The following is a 19,239-nucleotide window of genomic DNA, read 5'->3' on the forward strand; positions in this document are numbered from 1 at the left end:
GGGCTGTTAAGAATCAGCTTATTTTGCTGATCCCACAAAGCGCCAAGTTCCTCACAGCCATTGCTCACAGATACAACCACTTTCATGGTCATGAAAATAGCCAGTGATGGAGAAGAATATGATAGATATGGAATACATTTTCAATCTTATAAATTCAAAATTTTGATTTTTGAAAATGATGGAGTTGCAGGCTTCAAGTAATACACCAGCAAAATTTTCAGTATAATGGTTTCATGACACCACAGATATGCATGCTGAAACAGAAGCTGTCATCTTTGAAGTACCATGTGTAGTAAGTACTTTTCAAAAGGAACATTCTGTTTCCAAACTGTGGAAATAAAATCTTATTAAGTTTCTTCCTAACAAAAATGTGATTCTTTCTTTTTCTCTATGAAAATCACATTTAGCAATAAAATATTTACTGATGCCATCTATGCTTCCTCTTTCTTGGATGACTCCAGAAATGTCTTCTCCACTAACACACAAAAAAAATTCAATGACCTTAGAATTTAAGGAATAATCACTACTAGGAAAAAACAACATTAGACAATCATTTAGGTCAAATAGTGGGGATACTCAGAATAAGATAAAAAGTAGGCAGACAGTAATCTCAAACACTGCATTTTGTCAGGATTTGTAACAAATAGTCTAAACACTGAAGAATATCAGGAAGCCCAGAGTGATTTCCACGCTAGCTTTATACAGCTAGTCCTGAGACAGGACATTCTCAGTCAGAGCTCTTTCTCAGAACTCCTGATGCAGTTCTGAACCTAAAAACTGTAGTTTGCTCAGTCACCAAAATCATTTATCATACCAAAGTTCCCTACCAAAAGAAAAGCTTTCCTAAGCCTTGCTCATTTTTTCAGAGCTAAGTATCTATAAAATAGTTAACCTACTTGGGAGCACTCTAGAAGTGCTTCTATATTAAAACTTGAATAGACAAGCATGATGAAATAAATATCAAATAAAAATATAACTCTTTGAATAAATATTTTTTCCATGTGTTAACCTTAAAAAAGAAAAAAAAAAAAAACAAAAAAACCCCCAAAACCTATTCTAAAGAGCAAGACAGGCTACTTTTTTATGTTTATACTAAAAGTGATAGTATGAGCATGTAAACACTTTCAGAAAAGGTTCCAAAGACCGTCCTTCTATAGCTTTAGTTATTCTTATGGCATGTCAGTGTTAAATTCAAATGGCTGCTTAATTTTATCGGCAGTTAAGTACCACTCTTAGACTGAGTATATGCAGATTGGAGGTACTCCAGATTAGGTGAAAAGCTTCATTGACTTCTAGAACATTGCAAGAGTTTGGATAGTAATGGTTAGTATTTCAAGTGAGAAATAAAAAATAGATATATCCATTAGATTTACTCCAACATTTAACCTTTTCATCACCATTTTCTAATTCCATTTCCATCTCCATGCTCTACAAAGCTAAGAAAATATATTGTTAAATGAGAACTTTCTTTTGGGGAACTAGTAAGAGATGCTGAAGAATAGGCAAAATGCTAAAAGTCAGTGCTGCCCATATCCTCTCTGTTTAGATAAACATGCATTATATTCTCTAAAATGTCTTTTCTTCCCCCAAGGCTAAGGGCCACCATCTATCCCCTTGTTGTTTTAACCAAAGCCAACTTTGGTTAAATTGTAAAAATTTGGAAAGAAACCATACAGTTTTCTAAGTCATCATTCACCTCTTATCACTCACCCTTCCCATACAAATGAACTTCAATTTGTCTTCTGTTGTGATAATCAGTTTTGAATTACATATAAAGAAAGGTGTAAAATTCTTGAATATTTATACAAAAAGACCTCATATAGATTACATAAAATATGAGATTCTTGAGTCAGATTATTTTAGTTATCTGATGCACCTTTGGGGCTAGAAGGATTTGACAGGTATACTGATCCAGATTTTTCCCATCAGCATGAAAGGTACAACAATCTTTAGATGTAGTTGTTTCATTAGATGCAGTTGTTGCACCTACCCCCTGGGCACTGCCTACCACAGTGAATTATGTAGCTGGGCTCTCCCTGCTGCACATCAGGATGACACTTGGTTGTGTGTCATTCCCTCTTGAGAATGATACTCACTTGTGCTGCCTGGGAGAGGGGGGTGGTGTGCTCCAGTACATCTAGTGTTAAGTAAAACCTCAGCATTTCTTACATTTTTGTTTAGAATATTCGATATGAAAAATATTTAAAAATCTGGAAGTCATATATGATAAGAACAGTTGCATATCTCCAGCTTTTCTGAATTTCTACATGTGCCATCTTAGCACCAGGAATGTTGCAGCTGAACTGGAATGTTGCAGCAAACTGCAGAAGTACAAGATGATGCAGCAAAATACAAGATGCTAATGATGAGGAGTTTTCTTATGCAAATACTACCCTCCTCCTTACTTTTCTTCATGCTACAGACAGTAATAGCTCTTTTCACAATTACCCTTTGCTTGAAACATTTTAATATACTTTCTCTTTTACTTGAATTTGTCTTTTTTTATTAAATCCACTCAGCTTTTATATTCTTTTCAGCACCTAAAATTTCTGTGAACCAATTTTTATCAGTGCATTTCTAGTTTTAGACTTTTAATTAGGTTGTCATAAAGTTTTCACTTTTTCATCAGGACACACTTAATTGAGTCATCTTTTCCTGCAAATGAAAAATCCTCAGAACTTCTTTCTATTTTTAAGTTTATAAGATGAATGCTCAGAAAGGAATTATGTTCTTAAAAACGTGTGGTGACAACTACTGTAAAAATGAGTCAAAAGTGGGTTTGGCTAGTGCTTCTTAAACACAAAGCATCACAATACCAAGCCATTAGAACTGTGGGATAAACTGTCAAAACCTGAGAAACTACGTTTTGAACCAGATACTCAAGATCTTAATGCATGCATTAAGAATAAAAGAAGAAGAATTAATTAAAGACATAAAAAAGGCTAAATTCATGTTACACGTTTTAACTTACAAAACAAAGTCCCTAAGAAGATAAACAAAAGCCATCAGTCTCAAGAGTTCATACAGCGAGAAATATTCTCAGCTGTGTCAAACCTCTACTAGAGGAAAGCAAATGGCTTCAAGTCATGATACATGAATTGTCCCAGACATACTACATTATATCTGGAATGAATCCAGCCCCACCTTGCACCACCAGCATGCTGCTAAGGGCATCAAGGCCAGCTCCAAGTGACACAAACTCAGCAATGAAGGCTTTATGCCAGACTACTGCTACTCCTACATCACAGAGCCCTTCAGATGCCTCAGTAAAACAGTACTGATGTTCCCCTACCCTGCTGTAACAGGAACTAGGCTCGTCCAATATCTGAAGACAAATAACAGCACACATAGTCTTTTTCTGACAAATTTAGAGCAAGACCTCCTGTCTCTGCTAGTAATGTTCTACAGCAAATCTGAGGACACCATTTTTTAGCTTCCTCTTTTGACACAGTAACAGTTGATCTACATTTTTTCCTCCATACACTGGAAGAATAATTTAAAGAATGATTCTACACATTAGAGCTCCAGGCATTCATCTGAGATGTGATGATCTGTGTTTCCTCCAAAGAGTGAAATGAATTCAGGTCTTGCATTGTCCTAGAAGTCTTAGAGCATTGCCCTAAATGCTGGTAAAGTATGGACAGTATAAAGGCAGGGACAACACCTTTCCCTTGTGTGTTTTATGAGCCAGACAAAGAGCATGCATGCACACACATCCCCATTCCCCCTTCACACACACACACACACACACACACATGCCTTCACATGAAATTAGTTTGTAAATTTGTGCCAAATCAACAAATGAATGCTGGGATATGTTAATAACACATGTTAACAACATTGTTGTTCATAAATGGCTAAGCAACACTTTTATCATGGTCTTAACTAATACAGCATTCCAATAAAAATGCTGACATATCTTAATTATTTATTGTTTTGATTTCAACTTCCTTACTGAGCTACACATTCTGCAAAAAAAAAACCCCTGGGCTTCATTCCCTGGGGCTGCAGTGGGAGTACATTAAAAGAACTTTAATGGAAGTTATTAGGTAGGCAATATAAAATATTGCCACATATCTACTTTTAACGTTATCATTACTAGTGTAACAAAAATGATAGTGCACTGTAGGTTATTCCTTTACTCCAGAAATGTTTTCTTCAAATTGACTTCAAGGCTACATTAATTATTTGTAGCTGGAAATCACTTAACAAGCCTAGTCCGGTAGTAGTCTCTTCTCATCATATTCCCTAGCTGCAAATCCCATCAATTCTGTTCTAAGCTTATTTTTAAAATGTTTTACTAGTGGATCCCTCTATATGGGGAGTAAATTGATTGAATCTTCTATTGCTTATTTTAAAGACAAACTGTAGATGTACTCAAGCAAGGTCACAGAGGGTACTTGTTACAGTATCACTTAGTCAAGTCACAGCCTCCCTTTAGCTAAAAATCAAAGTGTCATGTTGCCGCTTTTATAAACAAGAGAATTATAAAACATCAAGAAATACAGAAAAACTTAAATACACCAGATTAGTCAGAAGAAAAAACACAGTCAGTTAATGGTACATTACATATGTGTATATTAATATTTAGTAAAGTATATTTAAATATCACAAAGTAAATATATTCTTTTTAAGCCACTATCAAGGTTTTTTTTCCAGGACTGTTTGGGGCAGGGGAAGGATTTGTTTGGTTCTTTCTTATGTGTTTTTAAAATATGGCAGTTTTGCTCCCTCTTCTGGTTATGTGCCTGAAACACGTTAGAAACGAATGCAATACAGCTGGCCTGCTGGCCTATTATCAATAGGTGTATTTTGAATATCTCAGAAGAATAGCTCTAATGAGTCACCTGTTTGGTTAAGCACTGCAGGTTTATGTTGGCAGGACTGATTTAAGGCAGGAGAAAGGGTGCAGAGAGCCTGAGGAAGACGAAGACACCACGTAAAGACACCACTGATGTTTCTGTAGCTTCTTGAGGCAGAAATCATAGGAGACTGGGGATCCAGTACCCTGGCTAAGCACTACTACACACTTGTTCTGCTCATATGCCTTTCCCCCAGCATCCACGCCCGGTCTGCTGAGGACCAGACACTGGGCTAGACGGATTTCTAGTCAGAACTGGTATGGCTATCCTCATACTGCTATGAAAGGCAAACACAAAGAAAGCCAAAATATCTCCAGAGTCTAATGATTAATGAGTTTAAATAAGGCAAACTACAAGTAATGGCCAACATAAATGTGGAGAAAAATGCACACCTCTGCTTTGCACCTCTCTTCCATAGTCTCTGCTCAGTTTGTGTTGTTCATTCCCTGGGTGCCCGCGAGTGCTCTGTGCGTGCAAGGAAAAGTGAACAGCCTACAAATCCACCCTACAGAATGCAGGATGTAAGTTTTAGCTTGGTATAGTGGGTTTTTTCCCAGTTATTTTTATTCTTTACTGTAAAAGGTGCAATCTTATAGCAAGTCTTCAAATATTTTCTACGCAGAAAGATAATTTATGTGACCTTACATCCCTCTCTCACACACACACACAAAAGCTCTGCAAGCAATCACAGGTGTTCTATCCTTAAGTGCAGTTAAGATTGAAGTTTATGACACAATTCTAAAATGTTTAAAAAATTATTCAGTTAAAAAATGGTTCTGAAAATAAGCCAGTAGTTTTAAGCACTAATACCAAGCAATAAAGAAAATAAAATAAATGGCTTACATAAAGATGAAAAATACAGATTTGTTTCTTCAGAAAGCTCTAGGTTCTTCAGAATATCAATTACTACTAATTAATAACAGGTAAGTTTTCTTATTGCTCAAATTTACATGCAAATTTAAATGCAAATTTTACATGTATTTTTATATGCCAATGCTGTCCACAGCAAAACACCTGTGCTATTTTTCAGCATTACTTATAAAATATTACATTAGTAACCAGGAAGACTATGTTTGACTAGCAGACAAAATGACATCACTTTGTCATGTACCAGTCTTAGAAAAGTTACTTTATATTGTGATGTAGTTTTTAAAGATGCCACCTCACATTTTGTATAAATAAGTCAAATTTGAAGCTGTTTATGGACAAGTTAGTAGTTAAGACTTTTTCTCATCTGTCATATTTCCCTGGTAGTTTTAGAGCTAAATTCATAAAATAGTCACCTATATCATAAGGAATGTCAGCAGAATGTAGGTTCTTCAGTCTGGAGAATCTGCATCTTATGGGTACTTTACTTCTACTGTTTTGTGTTGTTCTGCTGGGTTTTTTTTCATTTCACCATTTTCTCAGGGTGCAGATTGCAGTTATGGGCCCGCCTACAACTACCACCGTCTCAACTGGTCTATACCTTACTTAAACCTTACTTTGCTTGAACTAGAATTAAAATGTAGGATTATGTTAGGTACTCATAACACATATGTATATGTTAAGTATTCTCACAGCCCACATGAAACACATGTTCAGTATAATTTTTCATGCAAAATTCAGAAGCTGTTATGGTCTCTTAGTGAACTCTACAGTCAGTGGGCCGGGGGAATAGAGAGCACACAAGGGACTCAGGGCAGTCATGTTTAGTGGTTCAGGCAAAGCATAGGCCCCATTTCCAGGAATCCCAAATGGTCTTACATGGAAGAAGCTGCTCAGGTCAGCCAGCAGGATGAGAGTTCCCTCTGGCATGACAGCCACATGCTTGTTTTTCAAAAAAGCGTATGTATACACTATTTCTGCAAGTCAGTTAAGCAGGTCCATCTGTCATCACTTCTTTGACTGGGGTCCCTTTATTCTGCCTAGTTTGCACTTCAGTCACCTAAATTCTTTAGATTGTGTCTAAACTGTGCAGCAAGTCTGGAATACAGCATACTTTCAGTTCTAGTCCTCCAGGCATCCAGACTGCTCACGGAGTTGTGGGGCTCCCATGCATGCAGAAACCAGAGTGCATAGAAAGGGGAGGACTTGGTGATTTGGGTCTTATCTTGGTACAGACTCACGATACAAATAGGCTCCAGACACTTCTCAACCTGGGAGATGAGAACTGGAAAGCATTCCTGATTCCCATAATATAGACAAAGCTCTTGTGTAATTATGTAAAGTATTCTAACAAGTGAGGGAACTGATAACCTGAAAGGCTTAAAATTTTGCTTTGGTAACTCTATCATCTTTTATGTGCCCTAAATTAAGACAGTAAAGGACAGAATTACCTGGAGCCTTTTCTCACAAACTCAAATGATCAAAAGGTGTCATATAAAATACATGAAAAAGAAATGCAAAAGACCTGAGGAAAAATTGAAAGGGATAGTGGTTTTGGTAATAAATATGTGAAATTGAGTATTAGGCACAGACCAGACCATTCTTTTGGAGTAAAAGAGCTCTGCAAAAGAAACTTCTAAAACATAAAATGGTCACCTCAGAAATTAATATATATGAAAACAAACTATTTTAAATACCGGTTAGTAGCATTTAGTTTATTGTGCAAAGTACATCTTTCAGGCTCTATAATTAAGTATATAAAATACTGGTTTTGTTGAAGGAGTGGAAGAGAAACTGAGAACAAAACCAGCTTTAGCCTGACTTAATCACTGATTATTGGTTTGTCAACCTTGTCAAGTCAGTGGCAAAAGCCTCTAACTTTACCAGGATTGGAAATGGGATCTTAAAAGTATAAGACACTGAGCTATCTGGTAATTAGCATGCATTACAGTTACAGCAGCAGACTTCCAGCAACTGAATGAACTCAGGACTATGCTGGCGCAGCCACTAGAGTAAGGGGGGTGACCCTGTGCATTGCTCTGCTGGGCTGCCGACACAGTGCCCTTTCTGCAAAGGCACCTCATCCAGCCTGTCTACACTGGATAATACGTGGCACATTAAAAACGGTGTGGTCTTCCCTGCAACACAATGAACTAGCACAGGCAAAACTGCATCCCTGCTATCCTGATACTTGTATTCCCTCTGCTAAGTTATTCTAGGGAGGAGAAAGCTAGAAATAACCTGTAACAGTGTAACTGGGGCTATTCCCCACATGGGCTCCTGGTAGAGGTGGAAGTGTAAGAGTGAATATCCAAATTTTAATAAAGCCAAGGCACTATCTAGATGGTATTTCATTCACTGGCAGAAGATACTGATGAGACAAAGTCTAAATGTAATATGGCTTTAGAAGTACCTGGAAAAATAATAACAGATTTCTTCAAAATTATCAAAGCAATTTAGAAGCATGAACTGGAATAAAACTTCAAAATAAGCTGTGGTTGTTCATTGCAACTTTCCTGTTCTATTTTTATATAATAAATCTAAATCTCCATGTTAACATTTCAGTGCTTTGAATTAAGCTTATTTCTACAGCATTTGAAATAGAAAAGAATATCAAACATAATAAGAACTAGACAATAGAGATGATTGCTAATAACATAAGCCTTTCTCTACCAGTATAGGCTAACTAAGATGGTCCAGCTCTCCTGTGACTAGCAAAAATGTGCCAAACTTGTAAAATATACAGCCAAGTGACATAGAAGTATATAGACATGGTAAAAAGTGGAAGACTGCAATTTTGTAGATGTCTGCAAACTGTACTTGGTCTCATAGGGCAAGGCAGACTGGGAATTCCTAAATGAGCAAAAGTACAGAAACAATTCCACTAGTTCTAAATAGGCAACGTGATCACATATCTAGGTGGTGTAAACTACATCTTCAGTAATACAGTTAGCTGTAAAAAAAACCAAATCTGGAGCTTTTGATTCCAAGAAAGATTTTTAAAACCACAGGTGAAAAAAATTATTTTAAGTGCAAGAAGTAAAACAACACATTAAAATTGAACATACATGAACTTGCTAATTTTGAGCTAGTAGAACTAAGCAACACACACATGCAGCAAAAAATAAGCAAAATTTCTCAAGCACCCACAAGTCACTAGCAATATCATCATCAACTTGCCTTTTCGCCCATTAACAGGTGGGTTTTGATGTTTTTCCTCATCATCTTTATGACATTAAAAACAGACAACGATGGTTAACAATTGGAACAGCTACTATGATGAACAATGTAACTATAGCACACACAAATATTTTGCAGACTATGTTAGCACAATTCCATGCACTATGCTTATCACAAAACACACAGAGTGAACAGCACAGAGTACACGCACCAGTGAACAATACACACTTAGAGACAAAACCATAACAAAAGCAAGAAAAATGTAAACTGTACTATAATGAAAAATGGGAAGGCAAAGATCTTAAAGAACACTTTGGGTGCTTAAGTGAAAACTAAATTTAAAAAAAAAAAAAAAACCTGCTTTCCAGCTCCCAAATCTTGAAATTACTCTAGCATCCAGATTTCTGAACAAGTAATGAGTCCTACAACAGTGATTATTCCTGACTTTGTTTTAAGAAGAAAACAGTGATCCAGATTTTCCTCCCTTAAATAACAATGGGAATAGGGTCCAGGACACAAGATTCCAAATAAACTGTGATGCAGGCACTTACACTTTTAAGTAGGGATGGCATTTTAGCCATACTTATGTTTAGCTAGTAATTTTTCCTACCAGCTAGTACTAAATGTGTTTCTTGCTTAGCTTGTCATTTTTCTGGGCCACCCTTCTGGAGCACTTAATTCTCTCCACGTAACTGCAGTAATACCCTCAGTGCATTATGCTTCTCTGGGCTGCATTCCACGGGCCTTGAGGTATGTACCACACTGCCTACTTTTAGGCAGCTAAGTTTAGCATTGGTCTGGCCCCAAATATTTATAGCCAGAAAAGCTTGTCTGTGCTGCTCTTCCGCATCCACCACAGCTGACGTATTGTCACAGACAATTATTAACAGGGATAACAGAATGTAACCTATTAACAGTGCATGTAAATGCGCATTTACGCTTTCATGAGTTTTCCTTTGAGAAAGAATCTTAAGAGCAGAAAAATGGTGGTTGAAAAGGTCTATAGATCTCTGCATGTCTTTGAACCTGTACAGTCTGTGTTTTCTGAAATTAGAAGGTAAAGTTGTTTATTTTAATCACATGGCATTTGAGTTGAAAAAATATTTGCATCCAATTGATTTGATCATCATCTATCAGTTCTCATCACAATAACTTCCTTTTTCTACCAACTGAACTGTCTTCCAAGCAGGATGGGGGACATTATACAAAATACTAAAAGTATTTCCATGTAATGCAGTTTCCTACTATTTTTGTTCAGCATCATCAGTCCTCCTACACAAACTGGGGAAAAAAAAAGTGTCATGATACAATAATCTTTACTTTCCCTGCTTGTAAAAAGTATCAATGCAAAGTAGAGGGTGCCACTTCTAAGGGGTGTCCTCCCAGATCTGCTAAGGCTGTAATTTGATCATAGTGACAGAGTACTTTCATAAAGAGGGATTTAAAAAAGTGAAAAAGTTAAGTGATTTTTTGCAGGTTGAACTATTTTAAGCATTCACAAACTGATAAATAAACTATGCTATATTTAATTTCTTTGTCTTGTTCTTGCATAAAAATATATAATTATTATCTGGATTTTGACTTTTAATATCTTTACAAGCTGGCTAGTAAAGCTTCCCTACATGCTCAGGGGGAAATGTTTCTAAAGGACATAGGCACTTGTGGTCAGACAGACCTGCCTTGACCTCTGATTCCTGAACTCCAGTATGCTTGTTTTCTTCATCTCCTGCTGCATTTGTATAAGCAAGGTATGACAGGGGGAAAAAAGCAAGACAAAAACATGCATGCTTTGTTACACGCTGTTCAAATAAAAGATAAACATCAAACAAAAGACATTCACAATAACATACAAAACCTCAGTCTGTGGCATAAATTATTTTTTGAGTGAATCAGAGATTAAATAAATCCTTGTGTTATTTTCATTAATATCTCTGGTTTACTCCAATGAGATCCGTCTGCAAGTAATGATGGTCATATGCAGCCCTTAATATCCCTTGTTGCCAATTTCTTATTAAATTATTGAAGCACTGGGAAGCAGACAGTAAGTGCCAATGCAGAGAAAGCAGACATGTATTGGTAGACAATTGGTTTAAAGGCATTTTCTGCTTGGATTTACTTTAGTTTTTCTAGAAATAAAAGTCCAAGCCTCTATTCTTGAAGAGCATATTTAAAATTGTGTATAAATTGTAAGCAAGTGGGCATACTCAGTACCTTAATAAGTGTGGAAGAAACAATGCAAATGTTTTTCCAGCTTGGAAAAAAATCCTCAATTTGCCAGACAATATGCTTTTTACCTGGATTTCAGAGTAGTTAGAATTCAGAAAGAAAGACACTTTTCCATCAGTAACTACAGTCGCCTAGAGCATATCTAAATATTAGAGAACACTGAAATAGTTGGAAACAATGGTGACATTACGGTTAATGATAAGCAACATAAATATATTTCTTTTATGTTATTAATAAAGAACCACAACTTTCCCTTGTGACAAAGCTCATCTAATACCAGGGTAACAACAGTAATGATATAGTAGAATGTTGAGTAGAGTAACTGGTCTACCATATGCCTGCTTTAATTTAAATGTGTGTTATTCATTAAACACTGTTTTGATGTGATGTAATACCCTGTAGTTTTTCAAGGTTCAGGTTCTGATTACTTACTGATTTTTTGTATTCTCTGTTCCCAGATTTTTTTCTAGTTCTCTTATTACTTGTATAGGTTTATGTACAACTAAATAGCTCATTGAATTATTTGACTTCAGGTTTAGCTAGCACGTAATAATAATTTTAAAACTACTTGTTCTAACAGGTTATTGTTGTTAGGGGGCATGATTTAGGCTATAATCAAAGCCAATGCAATGGAAACTAATCTCTACATAGATTTCTGCTCTATAATTCTGTGTGATAAAATCATGACATTTAAATTCCAGTTGAAATCATGACATTGAAAATTCCAATTAAAATAGTCATCACAGGCACCACCTATACAGTCAACCTTCTCTCATAGAAAAGAATGTATAGAAGGTGTGCCAAAGACTTTAAAAAATCTATTCCAGTAGAATTGAACTAAAATGTTCTTGGCACGTTGGTACCCTGAAACATAAATAAACATCAGCTATTATGAGCACAGTGGTATGACTCCTTACTCATTTTTCTTTATGCCCTTTGTAGTCTCAGACCTAGACGTAAGACCTGCAACTGGCATAAAGAAGGAGGTGTGTAATTCCTCCTTTTGCCAATCCAAGAGAAAATTATGAACCATTACTTCCCTTGAAAGGTCAGAACCTTTCAAGTAAGCACCCTAAGCCCTGTGTTATAGGTAATGTTTGTTCAAGTTTTTCTATGGAAATTGTACTAATGCAAATAAAACATTTTAATATTCTTCAGGGGCTGAGGACTCTGCCACCTATCAGGAGAGTGAACTAAGCATCCACAAGTAAAACCCAAAGGTATATTTTTTCAAATTCCTAGCTGAAATCAAAACCCCAAGGTAGATTCATGCATTATCCTAAGGCAGCCTTGTTACTGATGTTAACTAAGCTATTCTCCTTACTTTCCCATCAAGTGCACATAATGCGAGCTACCCTGTGCAAGCATGAAGGTGTCTAACATCATACAGTCAGTACCACAGAAATATCCACACAAAAAGTGGGTGGGTGCAAAGATATGTACCTTCAATCTTTAGACTGTTGTGTTTGACTAAGTCATCAAGTCAAGGCCGAGCTGAAGGTAGTCCAAGTTCCTACCCTATATTATATACATGTGATCAATCACCTTTTACAAAACAAACTACCTGTATGCCATATATTTTTAAAAACCTGTGAAATCACAGCTGATAGAGTATGATAGAATTACAACCAGTGTGAATACACGTTCTCTGCAATTGCATTAGAAGTCTTCCTCTGTCTCCCATCAAACTATGATAGAGCACTGGAAAATAGACAATAAAATTCCTTCTAATTTTGCAAAATTATGTCTCATTGAACAGAGAAATTGTATTCTGAATGAGACAAAACCCCTCAAAATAAGCAGTATGTCTTTCTGTCAATATTATCTGTGTTTTCACAACTGTCAGTGTCTCAGTAACTTGCACTCCATGCTGCATGAGTTGCAGCAACAATACAATTGACAGTTTATATATTTTCTTTTTAAAGATTCGTAATTGCATCTGAGAGATATAAAAACTGGAGTCATGGCTGATAGCTATCCCTGATTAAACCTAATCAACTACCCCTGTTAATTCCATTTGTAGACAATTTTATTCTGGAATAAGATCACCCATACCTGAAGTTAAGAGGGGACAGTTAATCAGCATTAATGTCAGCTTTAACAGCTTCTGAAATAACTTTCCCAAGACACAAGATTATTATGAGGTCATGTAATTAAAGTCTGTACCATAGAGCATAAATAGAAGGGCAAATCCTCACTGAGCTCTACTATTTGGTAAATTTCTGAGCACTTCATTTTTATACTTGAAGGTTTTATTACATTTGTTTGGCTTGACATAATTTTATCATTTTTATGGTTGGGTGGATGGTTGGGGTTTTTTTGTAGGGATGAAGAAAGAAAAGGCTATGTTGATTTTTAAGAGGAAAAGGAAAAATCTATATTAGGAAAAAATTCTCTCTCTCTGATTAGTAATTAACAACTGAAAGGGCTAATACTGAATGCTTTCAAGAGCACTTTATGGTCTTCCATTTTAATCAGCAGCAAGCAGTTATTGAGTTCCTCCTTCTAGCAAGGCAAGTAAGAACAAAGAAATATATTATATCCACATATAAATAAAAAAAATCTTGTTAACCCTTAAGAACTATAAATACTCCAGTATTCACTTATTGTCTATAGTGCTAATAATACAGAACATTTAAGAGTACATAACCATTTCACTGCTAAAAATTAAAAATTTAATACTATTGTTTTTCTACAAATGTTCATTAGAAACAAGAAATCTCTATATCTAGCATAATTTAAAAATATACAAGGAAAAGTTCAGCTAAAAAAATGTCTTCTGGCACTTCAGTAGTGAAAATCCAGGAAAACCTTAAGTGGTCCCAGACTTCTTTTAAGAACTATTTTCCAGCCATCTAACATGAAAATATACTAAACTAATGAAGTCTAAAGCAAAACCCAAACTGCTTAGGCACTTATGCTATATTCTGGTTAGGTAAGATAATGACATGCACTTCAGAGATACCTTGTCTTTCTTCTGAATGGGTAAATCTGATACTGGCAGCAACACAGCTGTGGGAAGCTAAGAAATTAGCCAAAATGTCATGACCATAAGAGATTGTAAATGCAATGTAGCTAATGGTATATGTATATTCTCCTACTGAGCATGTGGGACACTGAGAAAAAGATATATAGGTCAATACACTACTGTTAGAAATGGTCCTTCATAGCTACTCACAGCTAGATTTCTCAAAAAAAACCCAACTTCTCTGGCTATTGAAGAATTCTGAAATAAATTATTCAGGGGAAACCTAGTTGTCCTGGAGCAAAAACCTGCAACCACATAACACAGTTCACTGAACTAAATCACCCCAAATCAATGTCTTTTAATTCTGATCCTAATCTGGAAAGCAGTTACCTGGAGGTTTTTTTCCTGTAGATTCCCTCCCTTCCAGTTCTAGTCACATAGCCATAAACACACAATATTCCACATTATACTGAGCGCTGTACTGTGACAAAAAATCTCCCCAACTGCAAATTACTCCCTTATTTCTACTTGAGTCCCTGCATTTCTAGTACATTTTAAGAAATGGTATGCAGTTTCAACCTTGTAACAAATACAGATTATTCAAACGTACACAGACTAAATGAGACTACTGTAGGAGTTAGAAACATAGGAGTTTTTCTTTTTGTCTTTTACAAAACTGAGATGACTTCCAGTTCCTTTTTGTCTATAATGCATCTTTTATTAACTCTTTTCTCCAGTATGATTTTAATTTAATCTGGTCAACAATAAAATCCTTGATTTCAAAATACAGAAAGGTTAACCTTCACAGCATGTTTCCATGCAATATAAAATTCCCTCTCTCATTTAAGTCAAGTATATGCTTCTATAATTACAGAAAGGACTACTCTGTGACAATGACATTTTCCAGTACGGTCATATAGACTTCCCAACAACAGAAAACTGTTTCGATTCTCACCAGGGCATATAATAACATATCAAAATCTACTCAAATGTCTGTCAAGTTTTCAGGTTTACTTGCTGCTTTATTTGTTAAATAATAACATAAACCCCTTCTACTATAGTCAACATTTTTGATTCTACTGAATTTCAGTTTTTAAACTGGTACTTCATTTGGTTAAAATAACTTTTTGTAAAATTCAATTCTCCACAGTAAAAAACCTGCTATTAATCATAATTACGTTCTGTTACTGACAGAAGTTAGGTAATCTGCTGTTCTTGTAGAGTGTTACTCCTTTTAAAGAAAATTATTATTCCCCTTAAAGAAAAGGATTAGAAAATGCTAAAGAAGGATAGAAAAAGCCTCAAAGTAGAACTATATTGTTATTAGAATATGAGCTCTTAATTCATGACAGAAAATTCTATAGAATACTGTGTGAAAGCTGTATCTATGGTTTATGTTTTTAACTACAATGTTTACCACATTTATATGTGTAAAATTCAACATGAAATGTATCTAGTTACTGTATCTTGAGTCACTGATGATGCTTTGATTGTATATTAAAACTCCAGTATCTGTGGATTTGGCAATTTTCCATAACCCAGATTTTCCAAAAGACTACTTTAGACAGAGGTACAGGAAAACATTACTCAGTCTTCAAGTAAAAACAGAGTTCCTCAAGTCCCAGCAGTACTTACCAGAGCAAACAATTCTAGCACTCCTATAAAAAGTAATTATTTTATTGTGTTTATTATATTTCTCTCTATAGAACCTAGGATCTAAATAAGACTGCTACCCTCTCTAATCAAACACAGTACAAATATGCAGTACTTCACAACTGCTGCCCTAAAGAGCTCACAGTCTAAATAGATATACTAAGCAAAGAGCAGGGTAGACTGGTAAAACATGAAAGCATATACAGCAATGACAGCAAACGTCATGTGATTAGATGTGATTATTTCCTGGCATATCTAGACTGTACTTCATATAAGCATTTCACAACACATAAGACAACAAAGAAATGAATATATTAGGGTGATGATCTGAGAAAACAGAGTTTTCTTTTCATGAAGTTTTGCTTCCAAAATGGAAATAAACACTGTAAACATTGTAAATACTAAATTAAAAAAGTCTGATGACACAGTAATACTACATATAGACCCTCAGTGGTATAACCAAGGACTGCAATTGATATCTTGTGGCTTACTATTAAGCAAATTCAATGGTTTTAATGGTGTAAAATATAAGGGGATTTAATTTTAAGTGAAAGTATTATAACTTTTTGAAAGACTATCTTGATCCAATTAATTTTTGCTCCTATATTATTTGAAAATTACCTACTAATTCAGGAACTGTATAACATTATAACATATTTGCAATAAAAACATTCATCTGATAAAATGCATGGCTAACATTAAACATGTCAAATAGCCTCAAATACTTAAATTTAAATATAAGACTGAAGCGCTAATCCTGAAAATGTACATTCACACGTAGGTTAACTGAAATACTCTTACTTGCTGCACTATAAATCCTTGGTATTTAAAAATGGGTACATGTCTAGGTACTTTTCTAATGATGATCGTATGTAGATAGTATTATTTATACTGTCTTTTTTTTCATTTAGAACCCTGTACAATTTATGAGCCACAGGCCTGAATATAAAAAAGACTAAATAATTATGACAATAATTCTGACTATGTCTGTGCAATCAAGTAACATCAATTGCAGTTGGGTTTATTTTTCCCTATATAGCCTCTCAAAAAGGCTTTCAGGTGAAAAACAAACCCTCCTTTATGTACAGACCTTCATAAGATTCTATCTCCTTGTCTCCATTGTCTAGGGAAAGTAACAAAAACAAAACAAACAAACAAACAAAAAAAGGGAACCAAAGCACAGGGGTTAAAAACAACAGAAGTTTTATAAAAGATACAATATACATGTTAAGAAGGATTAAAAAAAAGGAGCGTATATGGCCATTTAGACTGATTTTGCACAGCACATTTAGTTAGCAGAAGTGGAAGGGTGAAATACATTTGCTATCAAAAATGTGTTTATATACCTGTGTTTCTAAACATTTTGGAAAATGTCTCCATTGACCAGTGCTTTTATAAGACATTAAAGGTAAGCACAATTACAGTACCAGTAAAACATGAATCATGAAATATCTCGCTGACCTTTCCTATTTTAAAGATTATTACCTCTCTTCTTGCTCTTTCTGTTTCAAGCTGCAGAGATTTTATATTAGCAAGCTATAACACACTCCATGTGAACCCACAAGTGATCAGCTATGCTTCTAACTCCCCAAAGAGCCAGGGTTTTATCACTAAACAGCATACAAAAGATCACTTCCTGTGCCTGTCAAAGTCAATGACTAAACACCTATTGAGTTCAAAAGGAACAGGATTATGCTAAGAGTTAGTCCATCTTGTTTTCGTGTGTATTGCACTGTTGATGATTATTGTACTGCTGATGAGTCATTTCAGTCAAGAGTACTGTAGATGTTAAAACATAATAGAAGAAAATACAGTACAAAATACAATACTACTACTGGATCCTAATTCTGTACACAAAAACTCAAGAGATTTCAACTGTAATGCCAAAAGAAAAATAATAAATATAATCAACCTTCATGAGCAACTTTGCAACATGATTAAGGAGAAAACCATACACTTACTTCTCTCCAATGTCCCCTTTGGTGGGAGCTGCGGTAACTGCCTGCCCCTTCGCCCTACTATTGGAGTACTTGATGGACTTGTCTGAACAGACCCAGTTCGAGGATGTGACCTATGAGACACATATCAAAACAAACCATAGCCATTAAATGACAAATTCATCCTTAAATACCATCAAGAACTGATAACATGACTAAGTAGGCTTTAGATCACTTGGGACCCTTGCAGTCCCATAGTGAAACTATTATCTCTTCAGAAAAAGACCTGATTAAAAAGAGAAATCTCTCTGTGAAAAAGAATAAAAGAAAGCCAAACTAAGGCTGAACATCCATAAGATGCTTCTTTGCACAGTCAAGCCAGAAAAGGTACTGTGTGTATATTCACATGCATGTGGATATAATACCCACATACACATAAAATTATCCACAAGTCAAATTCAATGATCTTTACTAAGCTTGTATTTGGTTAAATTACCATTGAGTGGCAATGAGATTACAGGGATTTGTCTAAACAAAGTAATAAGCTGAGAAAAGACACTGGTATTTGACTCTAACTCTCACTGGGGATTTGATGTTATTAACTTTCAGAAAACAAAAGAATGTATTCTGCAGTTCTAAAATAAGGAGAAGCTTTACTGAACATCAACTAGACCAAAAGGTACGCATCTTTTTATTGCATTATGTTTATTTAAGTTAAGAGTAATGTATAGAAATCTTCAAAATGTCAATCAGTAAAGTATAGCACTCAAACAGGAACAATACAGACTATGGCACAGTAAAATGTAGTCAGAGAAAATGGTGGTTAAAATGGTAATTAATAGACAAAGTTAGTACAGTCCATTTAAAGAAACTTTTTTTTTTTAAAAAAAATAGTTTCGTTTGATGTTGTTATGATTGTTGTTCCATAAGCGATGTCTGATGAACACAAAGAACTTCTCATACTGTAAGAGAAGAATATGATAGTTATGAGGTGCTTTATGTGAGAAACCATCCAGGATTCCTGATAAATGAGAAATCACAAACAAATGTAGTTAAATACTGTTAGCAAACAATTTGCAATGGCAGCCACACCATTATATCCAGAGTAGAATATAAATAGTGTGTTGGCACTGAAAGGGTTAGTATCTATTGCTACTAGTGATCAGCTAAGGATGAGGCGATACCAATTAGCTACTGGGAAAATAAAATGGTGAGCTGGTAGGGCAGAAGGGGATTAGTCTGATTGATTTGTCTGTTTCACCTCGGTAAGGCAGGTGAAGGAGGGGCAGATCTTCCAGTCATTAATGAAGGCATCGACCTGATGAGGTTTGAGTCAGGACGCTCTGTGGATCGGGAGCGGGAGTTGGTCCGCTCTAGCATAGGACGTTGCTCTGTTGATCTGGATCTTTGATATGGCTGTCTATCTGCTGCTTCACAATTCCTGTAATGTTAGTCAAAAAGCAGCTCAGTTGACCTTTGACTTTTCTATTAATTATAAAATATGCTGCATGATACTGGCTTGGAGCAAACCATTTTGTTATGTACA

At 35.4% G+C, this 19,239-nt stretch overlaps 1 protein-coding gene across 5 annotated transcripts in view; it reads right to left on the minus strand.

Moving 5' to 3' along the window:
• RIMS2 (regulating synaptic membrane exocytosis 2) overlaps positions 1-19,239 on the minus strand; it is a 487,588-nt gene that overhangs the window by 120,091 nt on the left and 348,258 nt on the right. For all 5 annotated transcript variants that reach the window (XM_010577010.1, XM_010577008.1, XM_010577012.1 and 2 more), the window contains 2 exons: positions 18,955-19,134; positions 17,718-17,827 (listed from right to left, as the gene is read on the minus strand). In XM_010577010.1, the coding sequence (XP_010575312.1) occupies positions 17,718-17,827; positions 18,955-19,134 (290 nt within the window). The remainder of the gene's footprint in view (positions 1-17,717; positions 17,828-18,954; positions 19,135-19,239) is intronic.

This window comes from Haliaeetus leucocephalus, unplaced genomic scaffold (genome assembly GCF_000737465.1).
Source record: "Haliaeetus leucocephalus isolate CR32 unplaced genomic scaffold, Haliaeetus_leucocephalus-4.0 Scaffold555, whole genome shotgun sequence".
In the NCBI taxonomy this organism is placed as follows: Eukaryota; Metazoa; Chordata; class Aves; order Accipitriformes; family Accipitridae; genus Haliaeetus; species Haliaeetus leucocephalus.